Here is a 23,933-nt window from a genome sequence, read left to right as displayed (position 1 = left end):
AAGAGTCTGGAATGGTGGGGAGGGCAATCCAGAGAGCTGTCCACCTCCCTGTCCAGCCCCCGTGCAGACCTTCCCCACTTTTCCAATGGCCTCACCAAAGGACGCCCATTTCCAAACTCCAAGTTTATAGCCACAACACCTCCCCCCCAAGATTCCTTCTGCCCAAATTTTTCAGATCTTGGACCCCAGATTGTGACTCTGATTTGGGGGACAATTTTCTGTCCCCCCTGCCCCTGTATTGAGAAATACAACAGATATCAGGCCCTTCCACCAAAGGGGGGATGGTCTCTAAGGGGGTGCAATAAGTTTGAGAAAGGGGTTGGAAGGGAACGCCATTGCTTCAGCCAAGCCTCTTCCCCTGTGCAGGTTGATAATTTGATGCAATCCTCTGGTTGTAAGAGGCAATGTGTGTGCTTTTCCCCACTCCAAGGCAGGCACGTGCCAAAGACTTGGATCTGGAACAAAATGCTGTAACACTTAGCTGATCTTTCTGGAATCCTCCCTCCCTCTGAAGAAGTGTATGGGCACACAAAAGCTTATAGCTCAAATAAACCTTGGTCTTATAGGGTGCCATGGGAATCCAGCTTTGTTATCTCACGTGTAGGTGCTCTCTCTCTTTTTCCCTTCCCTCCTCCCAGCAGCAGGAGGAGAAGGAGATGACCTCAGCCAATGGAGGGAAGGGAGGCTTGGCTTTGTATCACTCCTGCATGATTGATGGAGACAGCAGCAGCAGTCCCAGAGAACAAAGCAAGCAGGAGAGAATTTCATTATCCTGGGCTCAGGCAAAAATCTGTGTGCTACAAACTAAAAATTAGTGCACCAGCACATCCAAGCACAGTTTAGCAGAAATACAGTCAGTAGGTACATAAAGCAAAAAATAAATAGTGATAGAGTATCAATATGACCTTTATTTAAAATGTTTAGAAAACCGTAAAAGATAACCTGCGAAGAAACAAACAGGATCCCCATGAATCTAACTTCATTGAACTGAGCACCGCCCCCCCCCCCAAAAAAAAACCCGTACATTTTTCTCTTCAGGATATGACAGGTTTTAGCAACAAATCTTTTGTAATGATACAACACATTTCCAAGAGCCAATAAGTGTATACAAATGTAGATTAAGAATGTTCATATTTCAACCCATATTATACAGAGATACATAACTTGATTCAACTGCTGATAATCGCTGCTCCAGTGCTTTCAATATTGTTTCTGCCTGTTAAGCAAAATTTAAAAAGAAATAATTTACATTAGCTCATATGTAAGACCCAAGTCCCTGGTCTAGAACCCCATGTATAAACTGCAAGGTCATGTAACTGTTTCTGTGTTTAGAGTCTTCCTGCCCCTTCAAGATGTTAACAATATGGTCAGAAGACAGTGGTTATCACATAATAGGGGGTAGAAGAGTCCCATACTCCTTATCCATGCCTAACACATGAATGATACTGGCAAAGGCTGAAAACACTAGCTAGAGTTCAGTAGACACATGCTAGGATTTAGGATATTTAGCATAGTACCACTTCTATTAGATTAAGTCATTATTAGTCTTGAACACAAGCATACCCAGGGGAACAGAGATATGTCCATCTTTTACCCAAAGGAGGACCTCACTTATTCCAGTCTGAAAAACAGCAGCATGTGAACACAGAGTAATCTTCTTACCCTCTCTATTGACTCTTCTAAACCAGCTCGATTTTCAAGAGTGAGAAGTTCTTCATTAATGTTAGCTTTCTGTTTCGAGGATCCTAAAGTATAACTTGAAAAATGAACAGTTATAAGTAGTGTGATGGCTAGTACTCAACAAGAGCCATAAGCTTGAAAATGTATCAAGTAAAAGATGATTTATCAGCAAGTAGTTATGAAAGTAGGACACACTCTTTACAAGTTGGATTGTCTGACATAATTTTTTGCAAACCCTGAGGGTCTGTCCTATAGGCAGAGAGTTTGCCTGGATGAACCTCCATTGGAGAAGGCAGAGCAATCATTGTATGGACTGGACTATTGGGGGATTTCCAGTAGGTGTATGGCAAGCAGAACTCTATAAGCATCATGCCTAGAATTAATATTAATAGGACAATGCATATAAAATTGCCACACAGCAAGAACATTGACACTAAATTTAGATATAGTGGTAATCTCGGAAACAGTGGAATGGAATGGAGAAAATCTATGGAATACAGTCATACCTGGGTATAAGCTCTATAGGCAGGACAAAGAAGGACAAGTTGGGGGAGGTGTTGCATTATACATCAAAGAGCACCTAGAACCAATGAAGTCGCAAAACATTAGGAGAATGATCTCCCCAACAGAAGTGATTTGGGTGGAAATACTAGGGCCCTAAGGATTACTTAAAAATAGGGGTATATTATCAGATAGAGAAGGAAAAAAGGGAGGTGAATAAAGCAAATAATGTTGAATCTGGGAGAGTTCATCTACCTTCACATTGACTGGGTAAACATGTGCTTGAGACATTCTGTACAAATGAGATTCCTAGACATCATAAACAACTGTGCACTGGAACAGTTGGTCACAGAGCCAACCATAGGGGGTAGTGATCTTTGGACTTGGTTCTGAGCATGGGTCAGAGACATAAATGTTGTTGTACCAATTGGAAATAGTGACCACAGTGCTATTTAAGTTCAGCATTCAGGTCAGTGGAAAGTTACCCCTAAAATCCAGAACTGTAACATTTGATATCAAAAGAAAGAACTTTACAAATATAAGGGGAATAGTTGAGAGGAAGCTGAAAGAAAAACACAAGAGAGTCAAACCCCTAGAGCAGTGGTCCCCAACCTTTTGGGACCAGGGACTGGTTTCATGGAAGATAATGGAAGGGACTGGTTTCATGGGAGGGTGGGAATGGTTTGGGATGATACATGCCCAGAGCACAGCTTCCCCCCTCCCCCCGACAGAGAAAGTTCCTGCACTTAATGGGGATTCTGGGATCTGTAGAGTCCTGCCTGGAAAGAAACTTGAACAAATTGCCATGCGAGTCCCGGGCAGTGGCTGGGCAAGGAGGAGCCGCTGCCCACTTCATTCTTGAGTTGTTTGCTCAGCTGAAGCATCCCCTCCTCAGACCCATCCCCTCAGATTGGACAGACTCTTCTCTGCACAGCAAAGTTGCTGCGAGAAGCAATTTGGTGCTGAGAGTGAAGCGGGAGCCACAAGGGAGGCAGGTCGGGAAAAGAGGAGCTCCCAGGCAGCAGTGCTGAAGCAGCGCACAGCAAGACCTTGAGGCTCTGAGCACCCTCAGATGCTGGCTCACTTGCTCTCATCCACCTTTGAACTGCGCAGGCACTATCCCTGCTTACCAGTCGGGTACCATCCCAGTGGTCTTGCACGTCAGAGGAAGAAGCAGAGCATGAAGCCTGCCTGAAGGAGTAGGAAGGAAGCAAGCAGTGTGCAGTAAGAGAGGAAGGTGGCAGGCACAGAGACACCACATGCTCACTCTCGTGTGCTCTCTGCACAGTCTCACTGCTGCCCCCGCCCCTAAGTATCCTTCTTGCATGCGCACAGGGCAGTGCATACCGAAGCAGCTCAGCAAGTTGAGTAATCTCCATGCCTGCTCCTGGCCGCCAGAGGTTCCAGTGCCTGCCTGACTCCTGGAAAGGGGGAAAAGGAGCCAGGCAAGGCAGCTGGGCTCAGAGGTTCATCCGATCGGCACAGAGATCTCTTCCCCACTCCTAGATCCAGCTGTGCTGCTTGCCCGCCGCTCACATCCTATATGGCCTGGTTGCTGAACAGCCACGGACCGGTACCAGTCCGCGGCCTGGGGACCCCTACCCTAGAGGATACCTAGAAGCTATTTAAAACCACACTATAATGCATTCCCCTGGGTAGGAAAGGCACTGAAAAGTCTGAAAGAATGCTTGCATGGTTAACAACTCAGGTTAAGGAAACTATAAGGCAAAAATACTTCTTTTAAAAAGTGGAAGGTCTGCCCCAAAAAATTAAACAGAAGAGTCCACAGGCTGTGGCAAATGAAATGCAAGTTAATAAATAGGAATGGAAAAAGAGAATTTAAGGGGCAAGTTGCTAAAAACACCATGATAAACAATAAACTTTTCTTTACTCCACAGCAAGAAACGAGCCAGAGAAGCAGTTTGGCCTTTGGATAACCAAAAAACAAAGGGATTGCTAAAGGAAAATGGGAAGATATCAGAGAAGTTCAATTATTTTTTTTGCATCTTTGTTCACTGTGAAAAGTGCGGGGCATGTACCCATGCCACAGCTACTATTTTCAGGAAGGAAGTCTGAAGAACTGAGTCAAAATTGAGGTGACCAGAGATGAAATTCTAGACCTATTGGGGAAATTAAAAAATGATAGATCTCCAGGTCCTGATGGTACCCAAGAGTCCTTAGGGAACTCAAATATGAGATACTTGATCTACTAATCTGTATATATAACCTATCATTAAATTCAGTCACTGTATCTTAAGACTGGAAAGTAGCAAATGTTACACCCATTTATAAAATGGCATCCAGAGGGAATCAAGAAATTATAAGACAGTCAGTCTAACATCTGTCCCAGGCAATTTAGTAGAAATGGTACTTAAAGATAAAATTATTAGGCACAGAGAGAAACAAAGCCTGTTGCGAATAAATTAGCATGGGTTCTGCAAAGGGAAGTCCTGCCTCACCAATCTTTTGGAGTTCTTTGAGAAAGTGAACATATGTAGACAATGGTGACCCAGTAAATGTTATATACTTGGACTTTCAAAAGACTTTTGAAAAGATACCTCACCAAAGACTTAGCAGTCATAGGATAAGAGATAGTTTCTCTTACAAATTAGAAACTGACTAAATTGACAGGAAGCAAAGGAGTTCTCACAATGGAAGTAAGTAAGAAGTGAAGTCCCATAAAGATCAGTATTGGGGCCAGTACTATTTAATTTGATCATAAACTATCTGGAACTAGAAGTGAGTAATGTAGTGGCCAAGTCTGCAGATGACAAAAAATTATACAGGGTGGTGAAAACCAAGGATGATTGGGAAGAGCTCCAGGAGGATCTCTACAAATTGGCTGAGTGGGCAACCATGTAACAAATGAAGTTCTATGTCAAGTGTGTACACTGAGACAAAAATTCCCAACTTCAAGTATAGTTCTGATCTTGTTGACACTGAGAAGGGGGAAATCTTGGGGTTGTAGTAGATAACTCAATGAAACTGTCAACCTGTCACGCTGTGGCAGTGAAAAAAGGCAAACTCTATGTTAGGGGTTATTAAGAATGGCTGATATTATAATGTCCCATATAGATCTGTGGTGCAGCTTCATTTGGAATAATGTGCACAGTTCTGGTCACCATATCTCACAAAGGACATCACAGAGCTGAAAAAAGTACAGAATAGGGCAACCAAGACTATTAGAGGGCTGGAGCACCTCCCCTATGAGGAAAGGCTGGAGAGTCTGTGACTTTTCAGTCTAGAAGAGGTGACTAAGGAGGACTTGATTGAGGTGTATAAAATTATACATGGGATGGGCAGAGTTGATAAAGAGAATTTTTTCTCCCTCTCCCAAAATACTAGAACTCAAGCGCATGAATGAAGCTAATGGAGAGTACATTTAGAATGGACAAAAAGGAAATACTTCTTTACACAACAAGAGATTAAAATGTGGAATTTGTTGCCAGAAGACGTAGTGGCATAGGCAACTTTAAAAAGACACAGGCATAGACAGCTTTAAAAGGAGATTAGACAGATAAATGGAGGATAAGTCTATCAGTGGCTAGTAGACGTGGTAAGTAAAGGGAACTTCCACGTGTCAGCAGAATGCCTTGGCCTCTATTCCCTGTCGTTGGCTGTCCAGAGGAACTGGTTGGTGTGAGACAGTATGCTAGACCAGATGGACCACTGGTCTGATCCAGCACGGCTCTTATGCTCTTCAGAGGAGGAACTGTGGCAATTCTCTTGCTAACTGCTGGCATGTCAGTGAGAATAAGTGCCAGTTCTGACATAATGCGGCTAACTATGCATTGGACTTGTAAAGGTCTTGGAAAAAAGCACAAAGTCTAATGCTCTCCCATCAAATTCTTTGTATAAAAGAAACAGTTTGAAGTTTGGGGACAACTGTTCAGGGTTCAAAATATTTAAATCACCAAATCTAATAAGAAAATTTATCAGGCTTACTATTTCTCTTACCTTTCAAGAGTATCAATATTTAAACAAAATAAATCTCTTTTATAATCAAGATGTCTTGGGGTGCATCTATAGATGCTTCCAAGGGTCATTTTGCACCCGGAGCAAAACAAGGTTTCAAGCAAGCTGTAAAGCAAAATATTTAAACAACTTAGTTAACATATATTTAACTTTGCTAATTAGCTCTTAACATTTTCAACAACTAGCTTTACATAATATGACCAACTTCTACTCTTCAAGTTTACATACTACTTTCTGTACAAATAAAAGAAACTGCACAGAATAGGTACAGTAGAGAATAGTTTCTATATATTTTATCCTTTCAAAACAACTTCCTTTTCAAACACTAATGACTTAATGAAGCAGTAAATAAATTCTGAATCTGAAATGCACATATGTCCTGTGTACAGGGATATATATATATATACACATATACTCAAAGGTTGCATACTCAAGGTTGCATACTCACATACAGCATCACGAAAACCCCACTGAAACAGATGAGATTTGTGCTGGAGTGGACGTTAGTCGACTTCAGTTATGTACAGCACTCAGCTCCATTCTGCCTCAAAGAGCTCTTTCCCAATTAGCTCTTAAAATCTGTGACGTGACTTTAAAAGGCTCAAGATTAATTCAGGGGTTTTGAACTTAAGTTATGGAGAGTGAGTGTTCCTTGCAGCATGTACTATAAACCTTCCCTTCCCATTATAGGCCTGCACTGTCAGTGCTAACACTGTGCAGGATGCATCGCAACATCTACACTGCTTGCTGATAAGCTAAAACCTACTCATTTACAAGACTCCATAGGGAACTAGGTTAGGAAACTAGGCTAAGAGGCTGAATTTTTAATTCAGGTACCCTTCCATTTTTGCTTCAGCCATGAAGTGGCTTTTGTCAAGCCACTTTTTAAGATTCCACATCCCTTCACCCCATCAGTTAACGAATACTCCTGATCTACCATATGAGACAGTTGAAAAGATTACTGAATAGTGCATGTCAGGGCTTTTTTTTGTAGCAAGAACTTCTTTGCATATTAGGCCACACACCCCTGATGTAGTCTATCATCCAAGAACTTACAGTAGGCTCTTCAATAGCAGCCTAATATGCAAAGGAGTTCTTTGAATATATTTAAGTGTTCCATAAATGCTAAGCAGATTTATCGTTTGAATATCTTATCCCAGGAGTGGTCAAACTGTGGCTCGGGAGCCATATGTGGCTCTTTCACACATATTGCGTGGCTCTTGAAGCCCCCATTGCCCCATCAGCCAGTTTGAAGAAGACATTTCTCTCTTTAAATCACTTCTCCAAGCCAGTCAGCAGCTTGAAGAATGCATTTAAAGTTAAAGTTGCTTTATTTCCACCTCTTTCTCCCTCCTCCCTACCCCAACTATTTCCCTTCCTTCCATCCTTCTTTCATGTCTTGTGGCTCTTGAACATCTGATGTTTATTTTATTTGGCTCTTATGTTAAGCAAGTTTGGCCACCTCTTTCTTATACTATAGTCATGAAACAACACAAGGGCTCTAAAAATGAAGAATTTCTTATTTTTATTCTGCATCAACTCTGGCAAGATTGTTTTAACATAAAAATTCCTAAAGAGAAACCAAACAACCAGTGGGTGCACAGGTCCTGTGAAAGCAATACTGGGGGTGTTCCCAGAGGCTTGGACACTATAGGTATGTAAAGTATGGCATAGGAGGGCCTTTGCTTACCAGCAATAGCTGGATATATTACAGCACATGAGGCCAATAGGCACTACATCTGAAGGAGATATGAGGGTCACAATATGATTTATAACAGAGCTCCTTTTGCACTCTTCTTTCAACATGCAGAAGGGACAAGATCTCATTCAACAAAAACTTTTTTGCTCAGTTTAGTCCTATAACACTCCAAAATACTCCCTTTAAACATTTTATTCCTTCAAAAATACTTCCAAGTAAAACGCAAAATATTCAGCCCTAATATGCATTTGGCAAACATTTAAATGAATGCTAAAATATAAAACAAAATTCCCTAAGATTTAAAAAATGCACATGTATAGCATCCAAAGACACATCTTCTAAGATACATATACATATTATTCAGAATGACAGATTTTTTTCAAGGAATGATTTTGACATCAAGAGACGTAGCTACCAAGATCTCTAAAGTAGAGATCCTACCGAAGACCTTTTCAGATCATAACCTAGTTACTATGGTTCATAAAAGAAAACCCAGTACTTCTAGATGGAGATTAAGTGAAGCATTGTTACAAAATGAAGTAATTGTCTAAGACGGCAAAAAGAAGTTAAAGATATTTTTTGGAATTAGCTTAAATAAGGGCACTGATGAGCCTTTATTAGAGGTTATCTAATACAGCATAATGTCCAACAAGGGAAAGAGGCAAGAAAAAAAACACAAAATATTTTGGATGAGATAAAAAGAAAAGAATTAAAGAACTCTCCAAGAAATATAAATATCTCTCAACAGATTAAGACTTTACAGCAACGGTTATCTATGCTAACGATAAAAGAAACGGAAATAAAACTGAATTGTGTAAAACCAATAAACTCTAAATTTGCAAATAAACCAGAGAAATGGTTGGCTTATACATTGTGAAAAGGGAAAAGAAAATAATACTGAAATAGAAGAGGGAGATGTTGTACTAACAGATATTTTGGCTATACAAAAACATTTTACCAGGGTTTTTTTATATAAGGGCTATGATACCCCATTGAGGGAAAACAGATGAATATATTAGAAAACAAAATGTACCCAGGATTACAGAAGAACAAAGACAAATTATGGATTGACCTAGAGAAAGTAAGAGAATGTTAGCATATGACATACTCAGTAAGGCATGAGGCAATTGAAGCATGCTGATCTGACAGCTAATGTCATAATAGATCAGTATTCTAGCAACGCTCTGCCAAGTAAGAACTGATTCTAACCAGGTGGATGAGACAATAAGGTGATGAGTGCAGAATGACTCAGCACTGGAAGCTCATTGGTACAGTGACTAATTGTATTTGTATATAAGTAAGGCTATGCTGTACATAACTACCCCTACTACTCTATATGATTGTCTGGCGGAGCACTTTGATGGAGAGTCTGTATATATGTAAATAAACCTGTATACAGTTAAGTACATACAGTATTGTTGGACTGTGTCTTACTATAGCAACTCATCTACGTGGACTGTTGGTGACTTATGTGGACTGGTGGTGGTAAGACTAGGCAGTCACAAATCTGCTCACTCAAACGACAGAGAAGTGGTGGAAGCCATAAAAAAGATTAAACCAGGAGAGGCCCGTGACCTGATAGCCTTCTCTACAAGTGCTTTGAGGATGAACTTTTACAACCTTTACAAAATACAATGAATTCTATCCTACAGGGAGGAAAAATGCTGGGGACATGGGAAGACATATAACATTAATATCTAAAGATGGACATGACCCAACTTTGACAAGAAATTATAGATCAGTATAATTATTGAATAATGATTACAAGTTGTTAACAATGATATTAGCTGGAAGACTTAAAAATTTATTCTTGATGATCAGTGTTTTTGTTTTGTTTTTACCAAAGACAATTGAGGGATACTGTGAGAACTGTAGTGGGCATTTTGGAATATTTGGAAAAACATAATGAAAAACAAGCTGCATTGATCTTAGATACAGAGAAGGCATCTGACAATTTGAACTGGACTTTTTGTTTAAAGTCTTCGAGGATATTGATTTTGGGGAAAAGTTTATAAAATGGGTAAAATCAATTTATACCTTTCAGACAACACAAATAATTATCAATGGAGACTTGACTGAACCATGTAAGATACAAATAGGAACAAGACACGGTTATGCACTGTCACCTCTTTTATTCTTTTTTTTGAGATGCTGAATACAGATATAAGACAAGCTGAAAGAATTGGAGCTGTAAAGATCAAAAAAGTCTTCTAAGTTAAGAGTTTTTGCAGATTTCTTGGTGCTGATCTTGGATGATCCTCTAAAGCCAATTTAAACTTTAATGGCCAAATTGAAAGAATCTGTTGCAGCAGCAGGCTTTAAGGTCAATAAAGAGAAAACTAAAATGTTAACAAGACCAAACAATATCTATAAACAAAACACATTTTTAAAATTTAAAAAAGATAAAATAGTTGGGTATCACCTTGTAAAATATTATTAGTACGATATTTCAAAATAATTATGTTAAGACCTGGAAAGAAATTTAAAAAGGTTTGTTAAGATGGGACAAAGGTAAATTGTCACTTTTGGGGGAGAATATCTGTGATCAAGATGAATGTTTTTCCTTGAATGTTATTTTTGTTTCAGACAATTCCTGTTTTGGCAACAGAGATGCCATTTAAACAATGGCAGAAATATATATCTTGACTTGTATGGCAAGGAAAAAAGCAAGAGTTAAATATAAGATATTACAGCAGGGTTTCCCATACTTTTCTTTCCCGTGGCCCGATTATTTTTACACTTCTCCTTTGTGGCTCACTAAAATTCGGGGGTGGAGCCAGGAATTATGTCATTTCCTGTGGTGTCAAGGACCAAGTGATGTCACTTCTGGGTCACACTGAACCAAAACTCCACCTTTTCCTGTGATGTCACCTCCAGGGCTCTCCCCCAAACCTGTCTCTTCTTTGGAAGTAAATTCATTTTCAGAAAAATCTCTCTGAAACTCATACTGAGCCAAAATGGGGGTGGAAAGTGGGCGGTCCTCTCTTTTCACCCCCACACCTGCATGCACCTATCTGTTTGTGTATTCTTCTCCAGCTTGCAAGCACTCCTAATGCCCATGTTCAATTGCTTGCACCACCTACACATCCCTTTCTCAACAGCACTGGCCAATGTATGCAGTTGGGAGTTCTGTTGCCATTGCCATCAGGAATGCCAGCACTTTGTACCACCCACACTGGGCCCTGGCAGTTGCTCTACCTCAAAATATGTTGACACATTTAGTAGGCCCTTCCTTCAGCTATTACTACTGGAACCCTGCCTCAAGCTACAACCAAGCTTGCTTGGTTTCAAGAAAATCTTTTGACAGCTATTTTTCATACTTTTCTTTGGTCACTGGGAAATTGCTGTGAAAGGTAGCAGAGAATTGTACTGCAATTAATGAATTAATTTCAAGTTATATGAAGTTCATACAAGCTTTTCTGCAGTTACCCCAAAAAGGATATTTATGAGGGGCTTGCAGCTTTTTACTGGCTGTGCTTCCCATGCCTTTAAAAGCTCCCTGTTGTGCAGATACTTACCCAGTGAACTACTTTCATCCTTTTTAATATCTACAGGAGGAGTTTAATTTTGGTGTCAGAAAGCTGTTAAAAGCAGGACCAGTAAATGGAGCCAAGTTCATAGTACCATCTCTTCCTGTGCTGTTGAGATATACCGCAGTAATCTCCAATAATCTCTTTCTGCCCCACACCTCTTACTCTCACTCACTCACACAGAAATCTCATAGAAGGCCACCTGGCTACAACTGGGGGTGCCAACTTTTCATTGGCAGAGCTCCTATGTCTGCAACAACAGTATGATGAACAGAAAAGTTTCATCCAGTAAAAATGGAAGCAAAGAGAGGAAGGGAAGGGGAGGGAGGGGGAGGGGGAAGGGGGAGGGGGAGGGGAAAGGGGAAAGGGGAAGGGGAGGAGGAAAGGAAAGGAAAGGAAAGGAAAGGAAAGGAAAGGAAAGGAAAGGAAAGGAAAGGAAAGGAAAGGAAAGAAAAGGAAAGGAAAGGAAAGGAAAGGAAAGGAAAGGAAAGGAAAGGAAAGGAAAGGAAAGGAAAGGAACATAAGAGGAGCCATGTTGGATCAGGCCAGTGGACTATCCAGTTGAAAATTCCCTCATATAATGCCCAAAAAGCATCAGAATGTCCACCAGTGGGGCCAGGGCACTAGAAGCCCTCCCACTGTTGCTCCCCCCCACCAGCACCAAGAATACAGACAGAGCATCACTTGCAGGGAAAGAAAGAAAGAAAGAAAGAAAGAAAGAAAGAAAGAAAGAAAGAAAGAAAGAAAGAAAGAAAGAAAGAAAGAAAGAAAGAAAGAAAGAAAGAAAGAAAGAAAGAAAGAAAGAAAGAAAGAAAGAAAGAAAGAAAGAAAGAAAGAAAAGCCTTCCTCACCATCAGATGACCCCAGCCAGCAAAAATTCTGCCCAGGGGTCGTTTGATTAAAAAAAATAGCTACTGAAATGCCCACTCCCCGCCCCTCCCAGCTGAAAAAAACACACACACCCTTCTTTGCCACCCAGGCCTCCTGGGGAAATCTCCACAAAAGAACATACTGCAAGGCACATGAAAGCTCATACCTTGAAGAACACTTCATAGGTCTAAAGTGCCAGTGGATGTGAGCTTTTCTCTCAAACACTGGGAGCGCGGGAGAAGGAAGGAGAGGCAGCCCAGCTCCTCTCTGCACAACACAGAGATGGGGCGGGGTAGCTTTGCTGGGGTTGGGGCTAGCTTTGGCTTTTCTTGTGACCCGGTAGTGAGGCTTCCGTGGCCCGGTACCGGGTCATGACCCTGCAAATGGGAAACACTGTATTACAGGATGCAGAGTGTGAACGGAAGGAGTACGAGACACAAGAGGGCTCGCTCCCCTTCCAGCCTGTGTCCCATCCCAAGGATGGCAAGTGGGAGGGCCAAGTGGAGACACTCGCCTCCGTCCCTGGTAATGTGCAACGCCAGGTCCATAAAATAATAAAACCTCAGTCCTGCAAGAATTTTTCACCAGGCAGGGCATGGACCTGGCTTGCGTGATGGAAACCTGGGTGCGGGAGGGGGAGACAGTTGCCCTCCTGGGTTCTCCGTCCTTCACCAGGCCCGGAGTAGCGGGCGGGGGGGGGAGGGGTGGCCTTCTTCATACGGGAGGATTGCTCCTTCAGGATACTTCCGCCACCAGAGATCAAGGGCGTGGAGTGTGTGGGCCTGGTGTGGGACGTTGGGGAAAGTCTGGCAATCTGGCTGGTGTACCATCCGCCTAACGCACCAGCCAGTGCCCTGCCGTCCCTGATGGAGGCTGTAGCAGGCTGGGCATTGGAGCACCTTATAGTCTTGGGTGACTTCAATGTCCATGCTGAGGACGCAGCTTCCACTCGTGCGACGGACCTAGTGCTTTCCATGGCAGCACTAGGACTTTCCCAATATGTAACAGCGCCCACGCATCAGGCTGGACACACACTAGACCTGATCTTTGCGGCGGGAGTAGCAGTGGGTCAGATATCAGCCGAGGCAGTGCCATGGTCTGACCACCAGGCCCTGAAGGCCCGTGTGGACATGCCACCCCTGTCCCGTTTAGGCGGTGAGCAGATTTTGGCTCGCCCGCATAGTCAGATGGACCCGTTGCGGCTTCAAATGGCTATACGGGATCCTTGGCCCACCGGCGACTCGTTGGATGAGCTAGTGGAGACCTGGAATAACCGGCTCTCCAAGGCCATCGACGAAATCGCTCCCCGACGTCCTCTTCATCCTCAATCACGATCCGCTCCGTGGTATACCCCGGAGCTGCGATCAATGAAGCGACGATTAAGACAACTAGAGAGACAATGGCGCCACGCTTGTGACGAAGCTACGAGAACATCATATAGGTCATTTATGAGGACCTATGAGATGGCTATTCGGATTGCAAAGAAGGATCACTTTGCGTCCAGAATCGCATCTGCGACCTCGCGCCCAGCACAATTGTTTAGTATAATTCGGTCATTAACAGAACTGCCGCAGGGCAAACAAAATAATAGAGAATTGGAAATAGGCTGTGAGGCTTTTGCGAGCTTTTTCGCAGATAAGGTATTGTCGCTCCGACACGACTTACCCACCATAATGAATACAGTAGATGAACTTGGGGCACCGAGCACGTCTTCTGGTCCAATTCTGGACTCCTTCGGTCCACTCAGTCTGGAGGAAGTCGACAGGATCCTTGCAGCTGTGCGCCCTACGACCTGTAGGTTAGATCCGTGCCCGTCTTGGCTTATAAAGGCTAGCCAAACGTGGCTGCGTGAACCACTACAGGACATTATCAACAGGTCCCTGACTGAAGGGATCTTTCCCACACCTCTTAAAGAGGCAGTGGTCTGTCCCCTCTTAAAAAAACCATCAGCAGACCCAGCCATATTGGCGAACTATCGGCCGGTGTCAAACCTTCCCTTTCTGGGTAAGGTCATAGAGCGGGCGGTGGCGATTCAGCTGCAGGGATTCCTGGAGGACACTTCCGCACTGGATCCATTCCAGTTCGGCTTCCGGCTAAGTCACGGGACGGAGACAGTTCTGGTCGATCTCATAGATGACCTTATGTGACATCTGGATCAGGGCGGCTCAGCAGTGCTGTTATTATTAGATCTGTCAGCCGCTTTTGACACGGTTGACCATCAGCTACTGACTAGCCGCCTTGCCGATGTGGGGATTCAGGGATCTGCCTTACAGTGGCTGACCTCCTTTCTCCAAGATCGGGGACAAAGGGTAGTGATAGGGGAGGAAGCATCCCAGAGGCACTCTCTTAGTTGTGGGGTGCCGCAGGGAGCGGTCCTATCCCCGATGCTATTTAATATCTATATGCGCCCCCTTGCCCAGATTGTCAGGAGGTACGGACTGGGTTGCCATCAATATGCGGATGACACCCAGCTCTATCTATTGATGGGTGGCCAGTCTGACTGTACCCTGGAAAACCTAGACCTGGCATTACAAGCCGTGGCTTCTTCGCTCAGACTGAGTCGGCTGAAATTGAATCCGACGAAGACGGAGGTTCTCTACCTGGGTCGGGGCGGTCCGGGGAGAGAGATCCAGCTGCCGGCCCTTGACGGGGTACCACTGATACCGGTCCCTAAGGTCAAGAGCTTAGGCGTGCTTCTTGAGTCCTCCCTTACAATGGAGGCTCAGGTGGCAGCCACTGTTAGATCTGCCTTTTTTCATCTTCGGCAAGCGTGGCAGCTGGCCCCTTACTTGGAGCGCAATGACTTAGCGACGGTAATCCATGCTACGGTCACCTCAAGAATAGATCACTGTAATGCTCTCTACATGGTGCTACCCTTGACACTAACCCGGAGACTACAACTAGTGCAGAACGCTGCGGCACGGCTGTTAATGGGGCTGCTGCGACAAGAGCACATTCAGCCAGTGCTGAGAGAGCTTGCACTGGTTGCCTGTTGTGTTCCGAGTTCGCTTCAAGGTGTTGGTATTAACCTTTAAAGCCCTCTATGGTCAGGGACCTGCCTATCTACGGGACCGCCTTTCCCCATATATCCCCCAGAGAGCACTGCGATCAGGGACAAAAAATCTGTTGTCTGCCCCTGGCCCAAAAGAAGCCAGGCTATGTATAACGAGATCCAAGGCTTTTTCGGTGGCAGCACCAGAACTTTGGAACACCCTCCCAGAAGCTATAAGGGCCCTGCGGGATTTGTCTGCATTCCGCAGGGCCTGTAAGACCGAAATGTTTAAACAGGCTTTTGCGGTTTGATTGAAAAAGGGCTGCCACTGGACATCCTACAGAATGCTGGCGATCATAGTCGAGAAGTCAATACCGCCTATACTGGACTGAAATAGCGCTATAGAATGGTTTTAAAGTTGATATATGTAAATTATGGTTTTATATGTTTTATTGGATCGATTGTTTTTATGATGTTGTAAGCCGCCCTGAGTCTGCTTGCGGAGAGGGCGGGATACAAATGGAAAGTAATAAATAAATAAATAAATTCAAAGAATTACACTTTTAATTCAAAAGATTTTACAGATTAATATTTCACTAAAACCGGAATCTTTTTTTTTTGGGGGGGGGTTAATAAACAGCTAGAAAGAAGTCACTTTGTTCTTATATATGGCAATAGCAGCAAGAATATTATTTGTGGAAAGTGGAAGAGGCTGACATTGCCTACAATAGAGGAATGGTGGGTGAAAATGCTGGAATTTGCAGGGATGGCTAAACTTATTTCACTTATTAGACAAAGGACAATAAGCATGTTTATTGCTGATTGGAAACCCCTTACAAAAACCCCTTATAGAAAAATGACTTGATACTTTTGGTGAATAAGAGAAAATTTAGACAACAGAAAAAAGAGAGCTTTTCTTTGCAACCTGAGTAAGAGAAAAAAATGTTGCAGAAAAAACTGGAAGCCTCCTTTATTTAGCTTATCCTCTTGCTTTTTTATTTTTCTGTCATCTGTTATTCTATCTTTCAATAAAAACTTTTTAAAACAAAGACATATCTTCAGGGGTGGCCAACTTTGCTTAATGTAAGAGCCACATAGAATAAACATCAGATGTTTGAGAGCTGCAAGACATGAATGTCAGATGTTGGAAGGAAGAAAGGAAGGAAGGAAGATTGGGGGAGGAAGAGGTGGAAAGAAAACAATTTTAAATGCATTTTCTAATCCACCAGTTGGCTTGACCAAGTGATTAAAAGAGACAAATGACTTCTCCAAGCTGGCCAGTGGGGTAGTGGGGGCTTTGAGAGCCACATAATATGTGTGAAAGAGCCACATGTGGTTCCCGAGCCACAGTTTGGCCACCCCTCTTCTAGACACTTGAAAGCTAACTATCTTAATCAGAGAAAATGGACTGAAAAAATACATTTTTAATATATCCAATATTATAAACATATAACACTGACTTCATCATCTTCTTTGTACTAAATAACAGAATCTTTGTTACATGGTTATTTTAAACCACAGTAAAGGTCTGTTCTAAAAATCTGGATCTGGATCAAGGCGGCTCAGCGGTGCTGATGTTGTTAGACCTATCGGTAGCGTTCGATATGGTCGACCATCGGCTCCTGGCGTGCCGCCTTGCCGACGTAGGGATCCAAGGGTTGGCCTTGCAATGGCTTTCCTCTTTCCTTGAGGGTCGGGGACAAAGGGTGGCGATTGGGGAGGAACTGTCCCAGAGACACACGCTTGATTGCGGAGTGCCTCAAGGGGCGGTACTTTCCCCGATGTTATTCAACATCTATATGCGCCCCCTTGCCCAGATTGCCCGAAGGTATGGGCTGGGTTGTCATCAATATGCTGATGACACCCAGCTCTATCTGCTCATGGACGGCCGGCCCGCCTGCGCCCCAGAAAATCTGGACCGGGCGCTACAGGCAGTGGCTAGGTGGCTTAGGCTGAGCGGGCTGAAGCTGAATCCGGCGAAGACAGAGGTCCTTTGCTTGGGTCGTTGCGGCCTGGGAAGGGAGATCCCCCTGCCGGTTTTTGACGGCGCACCGTTGATAGCAGCGAGCAGGGTCAAGAGCTTGGGGGTACTATTGGAGCCTTCACTGACGATGGAGGCTCAGATAGCAGCCACTGCCAAGTCCGCATTTTTTCATCTTAGGCGGGCGAGGCAATTGGCCCCCTTCCTGGAACGCGACGACCTAGCAACAGTGATCCACGCTACGGTCACCTCGAGGTTGGACTACTGTAATGCCCTCTACATGGGGCTACCCTTGTGCCGGACCCGGAAACTGCAGCTAGTGCAGAACGCCGCTGCCCGGCTACTATTAGGGCTCCCAAGATGGGAGCACATACGGTCGGGGCTCCGGGACCTGCACTGGCTGCCAGTAATATTCCGAGTCCAGTACAAGGTGTTGGTCATCACCTTTAAAGCCCTATATGGCCTAGGACCTGCCTACCTTAGGGACCGTCTCTCCCCACACGTTCCCCAGAGAGTACTACGATCGGGTTCACAAAACCTGCTGGTAATCCCCGGGCCAAAGGAGGCCCGTCTAAAAGCCACCAGGGATCGGGCCTTCTCAATAACGGCACCTTACTGGTGGAACCAGCTGCCGGAGGAGGTGCGGGCCCTGCGGGACCTAGGGCAGTTCCGCAGGGCCTGTAAGACAGCCCTCTTCCGGCAGGCCTATAACATCTAACTGACAAGGAGAACATCTTCTGGATGGAACAAAAATGCATCTATAGACCGCTGCTTTATTCTTATTTTTATTTTGTTATTAATTATGGTTTTAACTTATTTGTAAATGTTTTTAAACCAAACCTATGTAAATTATAATGTTGTGAGCCGCCCTGAGACACTTCGGTGAGAAGGGCGGGATATAAGTCTAAATATAAATAAATAAATAAATAAAAAGTATGAATTGGCTCCCCAAACATCTAATTAACACTTGGATATTATATTCCTTACCAGCCATGTTCACCTGGCTGTCTTGAAAGTCTTTGCTCTTTATCCACTGAAACGTTGAGAGTAACACCTGAAATGGGGGAGACCAACAATGAAGAACAGCAAAATTATTATTTTATGAGCCAGCAAAATGAAACATATATAGATCATAATATGCCCAGTCCAAACATTGCTATGAACTGCCAATAGAAAGGTGCTGCCAACAGAAAGGTATTGCAAGACAGAAAAATTATATGAGTTAATCTGTATCAGCTCAAACACTGCTGATATCCCACCAATTTCAGAGTGGACTCTACATTCTCTTAATCTAACTGAATAAAGGTAAAGGTAATCCCCTGTGCAAGCACCAGTCGTTTTCGACTCTGGGATGACGTTTCTTTCACAACGTTTTCACAGCAGACTTTTTACGGGGTGGTTTGCCACTGCCTTCCCCAGTCATTTACACTTTCCCCCCAGCAAGCTGGGTACTCATTTTACTGACCTCGGAAGGATGAAAGGCTGAGTTGACCTGGAGCCGGCTACCTGAACCAACTTCCGCTGGGATTGAACTCAGGTCATGAGCAGAGGGCTCCAACTGCAGTACTGCAGCTTTACCACTCTGCACCACAGGGCTCGCTAATCTAACTGAATAGCTCATACTATAGTCGAGAAACAGCACAAGGGCTTATCCTCTAAATATGACAAATTTCTTATTTTTATGCTGCCTCAACTCTGGCAAGAAATCTTAACATAAAAATTCTTAATGAGAAACCAAACATATAAGACAATATATTTATACCACTGTCATAACACTTGTTAGTTTCCTAGTGATATAAACATGCAACAATATGGAGAAGGACCGGAGCTGCCAACAGAATGGAGGAAAAAAAGTGTTGTCCATATAGTAGAGAACGTGTGGAGATGGGTAAATGAAGCTTTTTATGACACGCAGGTAAATAACATCACCTAATAAACAACATCCCACCAAGCCTCTATTAAGGAGACAACAGCATTTTCCCCTCTCCAGGTTGTTGATATCCTAGGTGGGAAAGGGAGCAGGGCCGAATCTGGGGAGGGGAGGTGCTTGCCCCGGGCCTCAACGGGGGGGGGGCACCAAATTGGGTATGGAGTCCGTTGTATTCTATGGGACCATAAGATAGAATGGCCCATAAGGGGACATCATTTTTTAAATTCTGCCCCCCTCAAAAAACATGTAGACTGGTCCTGAAAGGGAGGGAAGGAAATGGATACTTTTAAAATTATTGTTAAATAAAATGGGAAGTTTTAAAATTCCTAAAGGAGCTCAGAATTCAATTTGGAAGAAACTAAGAACAGGAAAATTTCCTTAAAACAGATTTAGGTGGTATACACAAATAAAGCTACATTACATTTAAGCTAATTCTTTCCCTTATTGCTGAATAGACTGCCAATTGCAAGGAGCACTGTTATACATGGAGTTATATAATCATGTACTTTGAATTCATATTTGAGGAAATCAGTAGGATGATGACTCAGCAGAAGGTCATTTATAGTAATAATTCTCTTATTGCCAGGGCCTAACCGAGGAAGGCCATTCGCTAATATTTTGAGAACAAACAATTTGTCCATCTCATGTCAGTTAGTGTCTCTGGCATCCTGTTGGCTGACTTCCCTGCCCCACCTACTCAGGCCCAGGAATGTAGAACAAACTGCCAGAAGCAGTCTTACCTCAGAGACAGCCACATCTCTTAGATCTTCTCTGTCAATCAGTTTGAGAAAGGGATGCAGAGCTCCTGCACCCTTACAAAATGCCCTATCAACAGCCCACACAGATGCCCTCCCAGCACACACAGCCTCAGAAGGCCACTGCAATAGCCAGGGAGCCTGGCACTGCCTCAGAGGGCATGGCAGTCCCACCTTTACTGTCTTTCACTCCCTCACTCCCTCCTCCTCCCCTCAGCATCACCCCAAGATGTTTGTCTAAGGAGATAGGGAAGCCTCACGGGGTGGTTGTTCAGATCAAAGCGGGGAGAGAAATGAGTAGAATTACGTCAGCTGCTTTGGTTCTCCCCCCCCCCCCCACACACACACACACTGTGAAGAAAGACTGTCCTTTGCCTTAGAGACTGCAGGGTTGGCAACTCCAGGTCAGGAACATCCAGATGGCAGAGATCAGTTCCCCTTGAGATGGGGGGAAATTAATGCCTTCACATGGGTGGGTAGGAAGAGGCTGGGGGGCACTCTCCCAGAGGCCTTTAGTGGTACCTTTCCAAGTTGCTGGGAAATTCCTAAAGGATCATCTCTGAGGGAAAAGCCTTTTCTCCTAGGGAACCATTGTTGCCAATCTCCAGGTGAGAGCTGGAGATCTCTCAGAATTACAACTGCTATCCAGATACATGGCAGAGATCAGTTTCCCTTGAGGTGGGGAGGAGAATTAATGCCCTTACTTAAGTGGATGGGAAGACAGCCAGGCCGGGGGGGGGGGGCACTCGCCCAGAGACCTTTAGTGGTACTTTTCCAGGTTGATGGGAAATTCCTAAAGGATCACTACAGGCCTCTGAGGGAAAGGTCTTTCCTCATGGGGAACCACTGTTGCCAATCTCCAGGTGAGGGCTGGAGATCATTTAGAATTACAACTGGTCTCCAGATAGATGGCAGAGATCAGCTCCCCTTGAGGTGCAGGGGCTGGAGTGAATGCCTTCATTTAGGTGGGTGGGAAGACAGCCAGGCTGGGGTGGAGAATACTCACCTAGAGGCCTTAGTGATACCTTTCCAGATTGGTGGGAAATTCCTGGAGATTCTGTGGTGGAGTTTGAGGAGGATGTACAATTTAGGGCTTCAGAGTGGGTCTGCTAGACCCAGGTTCTTGCTGTGGAAGCTGATTGGGTGATTTTGGACCAGACATAGACTTCCAGCCTAACCTGCCTTGCAGGGTTGTTGTTCAGATCACATGGGGGGGGGAGAGGAGAATGATGCAGACAGGTACAATGCCATTTTCTTCTGGGTAGGCCCTGGAGATCACTCAGATTTACAACTGCTCTCTAGATGGAAGAGATTAGCTCCCCATGAGGTGAGAGGGAGGAGTCAATGCCTTCACTTGGGTGGGAAGACAGCAAGGGTGGCAGGCACTCCCAGAGTCTCCTTCTAGAGCCTGTTGTATTTTTCTTCACAACGGGCCTTGCTCCTAGTCCTAAAATAAATCCCTATCATTATTGGGGCTTTTTCAAATAGGAAAAAAAACTGGTTGCATAAAAATCTTACTCTCCCTTTTCTCTTAGCACAAGATTTTTTTAAGAAACTAGGCAAATACTGTCCCTATATGTCACTAATATTAATACTCCACCTTTTAAAGGATAATTACAAAATTTTAAGACTGGATTATATTAAAAATGCAATAAAAGCAACATAAAAGATGGCATATCATATGAACGGCAAAAACTGGATTTTAGAAGCTAAAATGCAACACAATAAGAACAAGACTATACATACAAAACAGCATAAAGTGGTGTCCAATTAGGGTTGCCAGGTCTGTGTTGGATAATACCTGGAGACTTTGGGGGTGGATCCAAGAGAGGGTGGGGTTCGGGGAGGGCAGGGGCCTCAGCATGGTACAATGCCAGAGTCCACCCTTCAAAGCAGCCATTTTCTCCAGGGAAGCTGATCTCTGCCAGCAAGAGATCAGTTGTAAAATCAGGTGATCTCCATGTTGCCGGAACATTTCATTAAACTCAATACCTATGGATACATAAAACAACACTCCAGAACCCACCTGGAGAGTGGCAACCCTAATAAATAAACTACATCATATGTCCATAAAAGTATTCTTTTGAACTGCAGCTCAATTCCCTTTAGAAAAATGCTCTCTACAATTATATCTTACACATTCTGCAGAACGACAGATGTGGGAGTCTTTCTGGCCACCTCATCCAAACTGCTCTGAAAAGTGGCAGCCACAACAGCGAATGCTCAGGTACAGACAGCAGCTGAACTTAGCCATTTGCGGTATCCACTGCATCTTAGTGTTAATGCATATTGCAAAACAATTTGCAAATCTCAACAATACATTTTACACACAATCAAGTAGCAGTCAACAAGGACAATGACCCATTTAACCTGTGAACCACCTCACCCAAGTAAACTTGTGTTTGCACACAAAACCGCCAAAAGTGTTGCTTCTTTATTAGCTTTCCATTCCGTCATGGAGCCTTACTTTTAGTGAAGCTTTAATTACTAAAACCGAACCTTTAAGAAGGAAGGCTATAGTAGCCCCACCGAAGGACAAACAGTATCCACACAAATCACGGGCTGCTTTTTAAATTTAAGAGGCGCGGGAGGGAAAAGGAGCGGCGAGAAGGTAGGGAAACAACAGTTGAAGAAGGAGCACAAATGAGCGCAAGCTGCACATGAAGCAAGCAAGCCGTCCGCGCGCTTTGGATGGCTCACTCTTCAGCAGGACGCAGCCGGTGTCCTTGTCGCTGGCCTCCAAGCTGAGTGTGTCTCCCACCGGCCGTCTGCACCCAGCGCACAAGAACACCATGGGCAGCTCCTCCGACCTAGGACTTTCTTGTCCCCTGCTTTCGGGACTACCAGGGGAGAGGCCCAGCAGCCAGACAGCCTCCTCTGCCGGTGGAGCGGCCATTCTGCTTCAAGCTGCCCGCGCACAGCTCTGCCCCTCCTCCGTGACGGTATCTGAATGTAACGCGAGACGACAACGCTCTAGGACGCAAATAAACGCTCTCTCTCTCTGTTTTCAGTAGAAGGGGTTTGGCGCCTGCGTTGTAGCTCTCAGTGCTTCGCCTGTCAGTTCCTCCTAGGTTGGTATGGGAACCTCTGTAGCGCTGGCCGAGCCTTAAAACCACACTTTAGAGATGCTTCCTTACAAGGGAGTGAGTTCTGAGTTAATTAGGGTTGCCAAATCCAATTCAAGAAATATCTGGGGACTTTGGAGGTGGAGCCAGGAGACTTTGGGGGTGGAGCCAGGAGACATTAGGGGTGGAGCCAAGATCAAGGCTGTGACAAGCATAATTGAACTCCAAAGGGAGTTCTGGCCATCACATTTAAAGGGACAGCACACCTTTTCAATTCCTTCCTTCCATAGGAAATAATGAAGGATAGGGGCATCTTCTTTTGGGGCTCAGAATTGGACCCCCTGGTCCAATCTTTTTGAAACTTGGGGGGTATTTTGGGGAGAGGCACTAGATGCTATACTGAAAATTTGGTGCCTCTACCCCAAAAAACACCCCCGCCAGATACCCACAGATCAATTCTCCATGATTTTCTATGAGAATAAATCTCCATAGGGAATAATAGAGTTCCCAGCAGACATTTCCCTCCCCTCCCCCCACTTTCTGATGACCCTGAAGCAGGGGGAGGGTCTCCAAACCGGGGGATCCCCTGCCCCCACCTGGGGATTGGCAACCCTAGAGTTAACCCTCATAGGATTGGACTGTTGAGCCGATTTGTGAAAGGACTGTGGTTAAGTTTTAGTCTGTCACATGCACTTCTACACACACACACTTAAAAAAAAAATCTGTGAACACTAACTATGAAAAGTACTAGGGGATGTTGCATACATTTAAAACAATACAGTTTAGCTCTTATTTCTGCAGCCCCTTAGATCAGAGGTAGGCAATATTTCATTTTAGGAATTAAAAGTTCTTGTCAGAGGGATGATACCTGATAGTTTTGACCGATGCTTATATGTGATCAGCATAACATAAGGAATGTACATGCAGACAGACTCCCAGCAGCTACAAACTCTGC

The 23,933-nt window shown here is 44.2% G+C and overlaps 1 protein-coding gene across 1 annotated transcript; it reads right to left on the bottom strand.

The window, feature by feature from the left end:
- Positions 1-888: 888 nt before the first annotated feature.
- MIS18A (MIS18 kinetochore protein A) lies at positions 889-23,074 on the bottom strand. Its single transcript, XM_060234326.1, has 5 exons — positions 22,614-23,074; positions 18,216-18,282; positions 6,139-6,261; positions 1,663-1,756; positions 889-1,216 (listed from the first exon to the last, which is right to left on the bottom strand). The coding sequence occupies exons 1-5, from the start codon at positions 22,807-22,809 to the stop codon at positions 1,136-1,138; spliced, it is 561 nt and encodes a 186-aa protein (XP_060090309.1). The 5' UTR covers positions 22,810-23,074; the 3' UTR covers positions 889-1,135.
- Positions 23,075-23,933: the final 859 nt, after the last annotated feature.

This window comes from Heteronotia binoei, chromosome 3 (genome assembly GCF_032191835.1).
Source record: "Heteronotia binoei isolate CCM8104 ecotype False Entrance Well chromosome 3, APGP_CSIRO_Hbin_v1, whole genome shotgun sequence".
NCBI classification, from domain to species: domain Eukaryota; kingdom Metazoa; phylum Chordata; class Lepidosauria; order Squamata; family Gekkonidae; genus Heteronotia; species Heteronotia binoei.
Note: the sequence above shows the minus strand (reverse complement) of the source record. Positions and strands in the feature narration are given on the sequence as shown.